The following is an 11,987-nucleotide window of genomic DNA, read 5'->3' as shown; positions in this document are numbered from 1 at the left end:
ATCCAGTCTGGATAATAAATTTTCTTGGTGAAGTTGGCCTTAAGGAGCTTTTCGACTTCTTCTTCGATTACGGTGTACCGTTCGGGCTTCAATGGTTTTTGCTTCTGTAGGATTGGTCAATGGTCGAGGTTGACATTAAACCTATGGACCATAACCTCTGTGTTAATGCTGGGCATTTCCTGATGAGACCATGTGAACACATCAGCATATCATGGAAGGAGGTTCATGACTTCTTTTCGTAATGGTGGTGTCAAGGATGACTCGATCTGCACCGTTCGGGTCGGATTGGAGTCGTTGAGCGGGATGAGTATGAGGTCTTCCATGGGGCACCCTCTTTCAATTGAGTCTTCTCGAGGATTGAGAGAGGTGATGGCCATTGCCTAGTGCTTGGTCCTTAATGACAACAAATAGCACTACCGAGCTTCTTGTTAGCCTCCCTTGACTAGTCTGGTACCATGTTCATGGGGAACTTCATCGTGAGGTGGTATGTCGACATGACGACTTGAAGAGCGTTGAGTGAAAGTCGTCCCAGAATGACGTTGTAGACAGAGGGGCAGTCTACCACCAAGAAGTCGATTATGATTATTTTCTGGTTCTTCCCTTCTCCAGCTGTGACTGGGAGTTGAATCGATCCTTCGATGTGTCATTGTCCCCTGCAAATCCAAGTAGGGGAGTTTTGATGGCTCGGAGTCGAGGTTGCACAACTCCCATTTTGTCAAATGCTTAAGCAAAGAGGATGTCTGTCGAGCTACCAGTGTCCACTAGGATACGAAACACTCTACAGTTAGCTATAGTCATAGTTTCCACGAGTGCGTCATCATGGGGGTGGTGAACACCTCGGGCATCCTCTTCAGTGAAGGTCAGATCAAAAGGGGTTACTTTCTGCTCTTTCAGGGGTCTGTTGGTGATGAGGACTTGATGCTCCAAGTTGGAGCAACTGATACTTCTGGTATGGGCTTTCCAAGCTCGGTTTGAGTCGCCTCCCCCGTCGGGCCCACCAAAGATTGTGCAAATTTTTTCAGTTGGTTCATTGTTGATGGGTTGCTCATTTTTTAGGTCAGCTCGTTCTTCCTTTCTATTGACATATTCACGTAGGTGCCCATTGTGGATGAGAGCTTCAATTTCCTCTTTCAGTTCGAAGCAGTCACTAATTAAGTGGTCGTGGTCTCGGTAGAAGTGACAGTATTTTTGCTTGTCTCGTCTATCTACATCGGATTTCATCTTGTTTGGCCATTTGAGGATTCTTTTGTCTCAGACCTCCATAAGGACCTGCTCAGGCGTTCCGTTGAGAGGGGTATACAAACTGAACCTGCTGTTAGGTCGCCTGATCTGACGATGGCACCTTGGGGGCTCATTGTCTTTCCTTCTCTTGCTATCATTGGCCGAGGCAGATTCTTCCTTAGGTCGTCTTTCTCTGGTCGAGCTCCCTTTGTTCCAAACAGCTTTCTGCAGAGTAATGATTTCCTCCATGTTAGAGTACTTTTGGGCTCTGTTGAGGAGGTCAGCCATCGTCATGGGAGAATTTTTGTCGAGCGAAAAGAGGAATCTTCCTTCCCTGAGGCCTCCCATCATAGCAGTTAAAGCAATTTCTTCTGAGTGCATGTGTACTTGCATGGTTTCCAAGTTGAAATGTTTGATGTAATCCTTCGGTAGCTCGCTCTCTTTCTTAACTATATTGAGGAGGTGGGAAGCAAGTATAAGGATTTCCTTCCCTCCAATGAAATTGGTGATGAAGGCTTTGTTGCGCTGCGTGAAAGAGCTGATTGATTCAACTTCAATTGTCAAAACCACTTTCGAGCTACTCTAGTCAAGGTCAGCAAAAATGCGCAGCACATGACAGCGGTTGATGCACCATGCAATTCCATCCAAGCCTTGAAGGATTCTAAATGCTCAACTAGGTCGGTGGTTCCGGAGTATGGGGTGATCTGAGTCATATGAAACCTTCGCGGGAGCTGAACGTGCATAATGTTGACGGTGAATGGAGGTTTGATTTTCTCCAGTATTGCTTCCACTGAGGTTGGGACATTCGAGCGATAGTCCTGTCGTATGTCACTGATCCGACCTCGCAGATCATTGAGCTTGACTTCCCAGGGGTCATCACTTTCATCCATAACCTTAGTCACAACATCAGGTGATTTGTCGCGCTTCTTTCTATCCAACTCATGGCGTAGGTTGGAAGCGGCCAATGTGGCGGTTCTAGAGACATGAGAAGGTGCCGACCTTAATGTTCTTAGTTGTCGGCTCCTACGGGAGACAACAGTCACGTCGGATGGCTCGAGGAGCTCTCGAACCGTTGGTCCTGCCACTAGCCTATCCCTTTGTATGGGGCGGGATTGTAGTTGTTCCAACAGCTGCTTCATAGAGTTCATGATGTTGTTTAACATCTCAACTTCTTGCTCGAGGGAGACAACTCGTCCTCCCCTATTGTGAGATCGTCGCATCGACCCTGCAAGCGCAGAGTTAACCTGTAGTTGGGAAGAGGAATCTTGGTGGCTGGCAAACTGCTCCAGCAGTACAAGATTAGGCACAACAGAGGAGGCCGAAACTTTCTTCTTTCCTTTCCCCATTATTGAATTATGGTGAGATGAGAATGACTTTCGATGTTGTTCCCACAGACGGCGCCAAACTATTGATGCAGAAATCTAGTTAGCCCTCTTGGATTTTCATATATCTGCATAAGGAACGGACAAGAAAGACACTAACTTGTGTAAGGATCCAAGGGACCCTCCGATCCTTAAGCCAGGAAAGGAATCTAGGTCTAGTCGTGTACTCATGGTTTGGGGCTAAAGATTGTGCGTACCTTTCACCATTGGGGTTGCCCCTATTTATGGATGAGGAGAGGTGGTGGCGTGAAAGGGATCTCCCTATTTAGTAGGGATGAGTTGTAGTAGGATTCAGATTCCATATATATCGTGAGGATCTTCCTAAATTCCCAGTTGGGATCTAGGAAGATACGTATTCCGGTTGAACTCCTAGATCTTCGCCAGAGATTTTGGATAAAGGCGATCAATGATCAGGTCGGAATTGATGGAAGGTGGATCGTGCCATCCTGGAGTCATGCCGACGTAAAAATATGTGGATTGTGCCATCTTGGAGTCATGCTGACATAAAAATATGTGGATCGTGCCGTCCTGGAGTCATGCCGACATGAAAATATGTGGATTGTGTCGTCTTGGAGTCATGCCGACCTGAAAATATACCGACCAGACTCTTTATGCGAGTGGTTGTTGACTGTCAAATATTTTATATTTTTCCCTATTTATATCTTGGTTTTATGAATATAATAATGCTTAATGGGTATATTTTATAATGTTTATATTAGAGGTAAATGTAAGAGCTTGGATTGCAAAGAATGTTAAAAGCATGGATTTGATGCTCAAGAATCACCAAGGCAAGGGATGGATCTTATGAGACTAAGATTGAAGAATTCATATGCCAAAGATCTAAGGAAACTAAGTGAGAAATGAAGAGAATCGAAGATTTGAAGTGAAGAAAATGAATCTTAAAAATTCGCATGAAATTCGATTAGCCTAAGCTTAAAATTCGGCCAGCCCGAGAAACTTTAGGTGAAATTTCAGCAACAATATCTTTTAAATTTGCACGAAATTCGAGTATCTCGAGTTTTTCTTCGACTCACCCGAGTTTGCGCTCGACTAGTCGAAGATTATGCAGATTTTATGCAGATTGTGTAAATTTGAAGCGGTTTTTTGATTTTTCCAACTCGATGCGAAAGTTGGAGTTCCCCAACTATATATAGGAGTTCCTAAGATGCTCAAAAGCATCTTCTAGCATTTGGAAAGGGAAAGGAGGCCTAGGTGGAGCACCAACGATGTTCTTCTACTTCGATTTCTTCATGGGTTCTAGTAGATTTTTCTGTTTTTCTTATGTTTTTGAGTTAGCTATGACTAGCTAAGATCATAACTAGGGCTAAGAGGTAAAGCTTGTAGCTTGTTGGGATGTTTATTTTTATTTGATTCTTATTTACGTTGAACTTCATTGATTTCTAGTTTGATATCAAAGGAATATTTTTAGTTTTCTATGATTTATTGTGATTCAAATTACAATAGGTGTTATGATAGCTTTGGATATTTTCTTTTCCTATTTTGAGGTTGTGAAATTGGTAAATCCCGTTGTTTACCATCGTTTCCTAGACATGGTAAGGTGATGGAATCTCTTCCAGTCATCACAATTCTCCTCAATTAAGAATTAGGTCAATGAAAAGTTCAGATTTGATTTAAATTGCTTTATCTTCCAATTGGATAAGATAAGACTCCAATTCTAATTGTGTTTATTGAATCAAATAAAGTAATATCTTAATAGCTATAAGAGGATCCTTGGCACCCAGTTCCCACCTTTAAATTCACAAGTTTTAATCAACATTATTCATGATTACTCTCTCTTATTCTAGATTTAAGTTTCGATCTTTTTCTAGTTCTAATTCTAGTTATTTCAGAATACGTACAAGTTTAGTCCTTGTGGATTCGACCTCGGTCTCACCGAGTTATTACTAAATTACAACCCTACACTTAGGGTTGTGAACAGTGGTAGAGCTCTTTTAGGTGTTAGGCAGGTTGGTAGGTTTTCTGATCTGGTGACAGGATGTCAAGCTTGATTTTATTTCTTGCTCGGATTTGGAGTATGAGGTCAAACCTATTGTCGTGTTCGAGATGGCAAAATGTGTGAGGTCCTAACCTGACCTTTCATTATTAATCAGCCTATTTTCCCTACAACAACATTCATCATTTTCACTTACTCTGGTATTGTTATATTGACGCAATATATCTACCACAAGCATTGTGCCTACATACACGTATTCTACTAAGCTTCGTAAAAAGCTTAGGACATGATTTAACGTGCATGTTACTATGGAAGGCAATTGTTGGTGATGCTGGAATACACTCATTGTATATTTTTCAAGATATTATGTATTTACTTTATCAGCACTGTAATTGAAATTATCTTGAATTACTGATGAATGAATTTGTATGTCACTTGTAAGGTTCCAGCAGTTATGCATAGATCCATGAGACTCTCTTAAATGCTCCGCGTGGGATTTCACTTTCAGATGTCGGCGTAAGTTAAAAGCCAAGATCCAAGCACTACCGAGGCTGGCATTACCGAATTCAGTGTACAACGAAAAAGTGCCAAAAATCGAATTTGGAGTATGGCAGCCCATGTAGCTTCCCACCATAGGAACTTTCCGTGTCGCCGGGGGCAAAGGTAATCCAAGTGCATAACGCGTGCATATGGAATTTCCACAGTTGCAATTTTCTGCTGGGAGTTATTTGATACGCAGGCACTCAGATACAGTGCACTTACCATAGATTAACTCAAATTAAAGCTTGCGAGACTCTGTAAACCAGAGCCACACGATTCCAAAATCAGTTTGGTTTAACGATTATAAGCTTTGGTTCGTGTATATTCGTTGCAATAGGATCATTGGATCGTTTTCATTTTCGATTGTCCAAATAATAGATGTCCACGAATCCAATAATGAGATAAACAAATAAGCATAATTCTTGGTTCATGATACATCTAAACTGGACCGATATTTCTAACGGTTCAATTTGAGTTATTTCCATGCCAAGTTTGCAATTTGTAGGTAAATTTTAAGTGCCTGCGTATTATCCATCACCCTCAGCCAGAGTATAAATCTTTTCTCATTCTTTTGTCCGAGCTGGTGATGACTTGCAACCGATTCTACTGGATATTATTCTTAAGCCCAGTTGACTAGACGATGTGACTCAACGTGGGTCTCATACCCGTCCAACGGACGCGGTTTAAATACTGAGTAAGTCAGTACGCTTTTTGAGACCCACTATGTTGTATCTGTTTTATCCACTCCGTCCATCTGCTTTATCAGCTCAATCTAGGACTTTAACTGAAAGTTTAAGAATATCTAAAGCTCAAGCGGGCCACACCACAGGAAATAGTGGGGATAATGATAGTCATCGTTGAAACCTTTCTGGGCCCATAGTGATGTTTATTTGTCAACCCATCTGTTAATAAGGTCACACAGATATGTATGAAGGGAAAACAAAAATAGTAGCTTGATCCAAAAATATCTGTGGCCCTCGAGAAGTTTTCATCGGTAAGGGTTCAATACCCACTGTTTCCAGTGGTATGGCGGACTTGGGACTTGGATATGCTTAAATTTTAGGTTCGTACCCTAAAGTGAGCCGGTAAAACGGATGGACGGCGTGGATCGGACACATGCATAACTGTGGCCACACAGAGTCTACTCAGTACGCTCGCACGCAATCCGTGTCCCCGTGCAACGTACTTCCACGGTAAGAGAGCGGTGGAAAAAAAATAGTACTCGAATGACTAGCTAGCAGCCCAGCCAAGCACCGGTCTCTCTACGATAGAAGCTGAAAGGCTCTAACAACGAAGGAGAAAAGAAAGGGTAGAAGGAAAAGAACCCAGCAATCTTTCTGGTGAATTCTTTACACTCTTTTCATTTTTTCTTGCAAATTCTTATACTCTATACTCTTTTTTTTTTTTTTTTAGACTCACTTATTCTTTATTGGCATACACCCATTTCTCATTTAAGAATTGAGGTGGTGCACGTATATATATATATATATATATATATATATATATATATATATATAGAATATTGTTGAATTGATTCCAGTTTAATGGAATTTAAAATCTTTCAGTGATGTTTGTGCAAGCTGTCGTACTAGTTTTGGTGGTGGTTTTGATTGGATGGGGTTATCAAGCCATCCAACCTCCACCACCAAAGCTCTGTGGTTCTCCAGGTGGCCCACCTGTTACTTCACCTAGAATCAGACTTAGAGATGGAAGGTATCTGAGCTACAAAGAAAGAGGAGTCCCCAAGGAGATTGCTACCTACAAAATCATTGTCGCCCATGGCTTCGCCGACTCCAAAGACTACCTCATACCGGTTTCTCGAGTATGTAAAATCCCCACTTTTAATTATTTGAATCGAATCCCTTGAGGGTTTTTTTTTTTTTTTTTTTTTTTTTTTTTTTTTTTTTAATTTAAATTTTTTTATTTATAGATTGGATGGATCATGACCCAAAAAAATTCCATGATAGAATTGGTCCTAATAATCATTTAATTCGGTGGCCTGCATATAGATGGCTAATAGAAGAAATACAATGATAATCCAAATTGATCTGGGAAGGGCTGAACAATGAATGGTTGGGATCTTCGCATCCAGGAAACCTTTGGGGCAGGATCTATCCAATATGGAACCCATCAGATCCACTACTCGGGCCCCACTGGTACAAACTGATTGTGTTATGGATTTCAGGAGCTGGCAGAAGAGCTTGGGATTTACCTTCTCTCCTTTGATAGAGCTGGGTATGGAGAGAGTGATCCGAATCCGAAAAGATCTGTGAAGAGCGAAGCTTTCGACATACAAGATCTTGCGGATCAGTTGGAGATCGGATCGAAGTTCTATGTGATTGGTATCTCCATGGGAGCATACTCTGCTTGGAGCTGTCTCAAGCACATTCCACACAGGCATGTTCATCTAAAGATATTCTCTGTTTGGTAGACTCGGTCTCCAGCTAGATTGTGACCATAACTTGTCTAAAAAATGCCAACGGAGCTTACCGTCACAATCAGCTTGGTGGCCGAATTATGCACACCTTGTTTAGCATCTAACTGTTATGTTTATGTTGGTATATTTCACAAATACCAACCTAGAACTTGGAGGAAGTCAAACTCTGTATGCATGCGGACTCGCCATCGGTTTTTACTGTGTCCAACTTGCTGATCAGACCGAGTTAATTTAATTTCAAGCTTTGATATCAGGCGTTTATTCATTTTGTAATTATATTTGGTTACTCTTATTTCAGATCCTACAAATCTTTGTACTTCTAAAAGTATTTTATCCAACATTTATCTTTAGATATTGTGATAGCAATTGCAAGGCATGGATTATATTGGTTAGTAAAAAAGAAAGAAAAAATTCAAGGCATAAATTTGCAAGTGGAATTGTATTTTCGAGCCTCCAAAAATGGATAGTTCTACCCATACAAGGTAATTTCCTATGGCGGTTTGCTTGAGTACGTTCTGCGTGTTCCAATATGATATATCGGGACTTTATCCATTGGAATCGGGTTTTCTCCAATGACCCAAATTGTTTATGTGATAGGGCTCCCCTTGGATTAGGTTTGCCCAAAAGATTTATCAGGTTGAATATTTCAACCCATTGGCTACACAAAGATTATGGTGACTGTCCATTTTCAAAGCAAAAGAGCCAAATTCAAATGGTTGAAATAATGCAATTAAAGAGATTTTTATGTTTTGTACCTACAACACAATTTGAGACCCATCATATAAACCGATTGAATTGTTGAAAGATGATGCAGATTCAAAAGCTAAAGTCTCGAGTATCACCTTGCAATATGTTGGGATGCATTGGAGCAAACCTCTTTCGTATGGTTGAAAGAATAGTAGAAAAAGTAGTATTACTGAAACTTCCTCATAAGTGTGTAAATATCAATATAGCAGTTGGAAATAACTTTTCACATTTGTAACATTCAAAATTACATGGTCATATATCATACAATTCAATCAATTCGAATCGAATTGAGGTTTGGCAGAATCTACCTAAATACCAACTCAAGCTTGTTTAAAAAATCAGGGCCTTATGGTTTTAGTTCTTTCTATGCTTTAGAAGCTCAATTTACCTCTCAAATTATTCCATACAGGTTGGCAGGTGTAGCGCTGATAGTTCCACTGGTTAACTACTGGTGGCCTTCTTTTCCTGCCAATCTATCTAAAGATGCCTTCAGGACACAGATTGTACAATACCAATGGGCGTTTTGGATTGCGCATTATGCTCCTTCCCTGCTGTACTGCTGGATGACACAGAAATGGTTCCCCTCACTAAGATTCATAGTGGGCCACCCAGGAACTTTCAGCCGTCAAGACAGGGAGATTCTTCAGAAGATGTTGGCAGCTGAACCACCTACTCAGGTACTTCTCTTCCTTGATCCCATACTCCGAGCCTGTGTTTGGTTGCACTATCGAATTCAATCATGGCGATTAGTTTGATAAAGTGAAAATGACCAAATTGCAATTGCCTTTCTGTTCATATAGAGGGAGCAGCCCTCAATTCAAAGTTTACGTTCTTCTCAAGTTCGAGTTGAAAGTAACATGATTTCAGTTTGGAGCCTGATCTTCGCTCAATATGGATACTACGGTAACTGCAATTTGACATCTCTACTCTATTAAAATGATATCAGGATTAAATTCAATAGTGCATCCAAATAGCAGTTCATTGGCTTCAGAAAGATACAACATGCATGAATTGGAAATTTTTGGTTTGTTTGCATAGTCTTCATTTATATAGACGGGCTCCTTGCTATTTTGGTGGAGCCAACTACTAGAGCATGACCTTCCGTGTTTGCACATGCTTAATGCTATGTCTAGTACATATGCCCCTTCGTTAGGCCTTCCAGCTTGGGTAGTGACACAGGGGAGGACCTGTTGAAGTCGAACACTGTCTTCCTCAAGGGGATAACTACTCTGGAGCTTCTATGCACTCCTTACAGAGATACTTTGAATCCATGAGGAAAATAAGAAAATCGAAATAAATTGATTGATACTAAAAAATGAGTTTACAATCCCTTAAATAATGATATGAATCCTAGGAAGAAGTTTCATAATTAAACTAAAGCTAAAACTCTCTATAATCGTAACTTACTATACATTGTAAACATGCTATTTATAGACGGTCATGATTACTACTAGACCTCATGGTTTTCAGTAAAAAATAGTATGTGTCCTATATGGCTTAACCACACTTTTCTCCCAACTTTTCTAAGCACTTTTCCTGTTGGACGCAACTTCTAAAACTCAAAGAATGAATAGTTATAATCAAACTAAAACTTACCATAAATAGTAAAAACGAAAATAGAATGTAATTTTGACCGTTGATCTGATGGAATCTCGCAAATTCGGCGTGGGCAACCTGGCGTAGCGGGTTTGGTGGCTAAAGTAGCTTCTCCTACCCGAAAATCAAAATGGCATGTCGGATAACTCATTACGGTTTGCGAGATGTGACCGTTTTAAGGTTCTTATGGTCCGGATCACTTTCGTCTCTGATCGGGCCTTTTTTGGTCCATCTTGGCCATGAAATTGTATGCGACCCGCTCTACATAAGGTAGGTTGGGTCAGGTAGAGGGTCAGCCCAAGCTCAACCCAAACTCCAAGAAGAGTAGGCCGTTGGCCATACCTCGGGTTGGGTAAATATTATACTTTGTCTTCGCTAAGAACTCTTTATTAAGGCAAAAAAAAAAAAAAACCCTTATGTAAAGACTAATTGGGTGAACATGTTTGCCCCTGGCTAAAGTTACATACAGTACAGATATAGGGTCAGGTTATGTGATTTCCAATATGAGCCCAACCAACCCTGCCTGAAATTTGGGATGTGCCATTCAGGTTTTGGTTTAGCCCGTCCAATTTGCACCCACACCCTGCATGAGATTCATTTAAAGGGCCCATTATCTATGTGAACGATCCTAGTTTTAACTCTAGAAGGCTAAAAATTATGCAACCAATCAATCATTTCTCAAGTGCCTGCAGATTTTGATCCATTTGATCCAACTACCCTGATTTTCCTGATATCCAAATTTTCATCACTCAGGTGTATTTCCCAACATTTTTTAATGGCATTGATTCATCCACCAAACAGGTGGCATAAATTTACCACAATGCACACTGTGCAAATTGTGTGACCCACTGCAGATGGCTCATGGATTGAAAATCAAACAGGTTGGATGATGCCTACCATCAATTGGTGATCAATAAATGGACAGCTAAAAGAAAAGGTAAAGTCCAAATTAAATGGCCGATAAGAAATGGAAATAACATCCAATTCTAGTAGAATTTTTAGGCTATCTTCCACCAAAATGGGCCCCACAAATTTGACGTCTGGAATGTCATAAGTGTATGCTACATTTTAGCTCATAAGAAATGGTAGTGTTGTCATATTTCCTAGATTCATAGTTCTGAATTCAATTGTATTTTCTAAAATCCCAGGATAAAGCCCGGCAACAAGGCGATTATGAATCCCTCCATCGAGACTTGATGGTTGGCTTCGGCAAATGGAGCTTCGATCCTATGGATCTAAACAACCCATTTCCCCACAACGAGGGCTCTGTCCACATATGGCAAGGGTATGAAGACAAGGTCATTCCCGTCGCTCTACAACGCTATGTTTCGAAGAGGCTTCCATGGATCCAGTATCATGAGCTTCCCGATGGCGGACACCTTCTTCTGAAAGCTGATGGTGTAAGTGATAACATCCTAAGGGCACTTGTACTGGGAGAAAAGTCATCTATCACAGATTTTACTTAAGATATCCTGCTTGGAGTTGCTTTGATTGACGATAACTCGGAATAAAAATCCTGTTACAGAATGTAGAATAATTGGGTGCTCTTTCATGACACCTTATCATACTGTTTATGGTTTGTTATCAATAAAAAAAGGTTTAGAGATGTTGGCTTTACAAAGCATTAGAACCGTACACCCAGAGAAAAAGGTAAACTTTTTGTATTGAATTGATTTGCTGCTTGCTTACTTTCAACTTGCAATACTATAACCCTTTATATAGATATTTGATACTTTATAAAAAGACTAAAAATGCCCTCATTCTAGATGATTCTATGTGAGACAAGGACAATATCATTAATTACTTTTTACAAAAACTAAAAAATGCCTATTTTCAAAGCTTTGGAAAACCTATAGTCACCATCCTTAGCTATCAGTGAGAATGAATCTAGATGAATCTAGAAAATACTAGGGAGAGACGATTCTGGAAAATACTAGGGATGATGGATTTGGATGAATCTAGAAAATGATAGGGAGGATGGATTTGGTTTGCACGTTCCAACATTCCTCTTCAAACCAAAACCGGCTTTATTCCGAGTATTGACTTTAGTTGTCTGAATGCGTCTGTCAATAGTGCCTTGGTGAAAATATTTGCCACCTATTTAGTAGTA

General features: G+C 40.4%; 1 protein-coding gene across 1 annotated transcript; it reads left to right on the top strand.

Annotated features, from left to right (window-relative positions):
* Positions 1-6,286: 6,286 nt before the first annotated feature.
* LOC131251311 (uncharacterized) lies at positions 6,287-11,483 on the top strand. Its single transcript, XM_058251964.1, has 5 exons — positions 6,287-6,437; positions 6,663-6,919; positions 7,283-7,494; positions 8,691-8,958; positions 11,026-11,483. The coding sequence occupies exons 2-5, from the start codon at positions 6,665-6,667 to the stop codon at positions 11,341-11,343; spliced, it is 1,053 nt and encodes a 350-aa protein (XP_058107947.1). The 5' UTR covers positions 6,287-6,437; positions 6,663-6,664; the 3' UTR covers positions 11,344-11,483.
* The last annotated feature ends 504 nt before the right edge of the window (positions 11,484-11,987 follow it).

Source organism: Magnolia sinica, chromosome 1, assembly GCF_029962835.1.
Source record: "Magnolia sinica isolate HGM2019 chromosome 1, MsV1, whole genome shotgun sequence".
Lineage (NCBI taxonomy): Eukaryota > Viridiplantae > Streptophyta > Magnoliopsida > Magnoliales > Magnoliaceae > Magnolia > Magnolia sinica.
The sequence above is the reverse complement of the archived record's forward strand: the minus strand, read 5'-3'. Positions and strand labels throughout refer to the sequence as shown.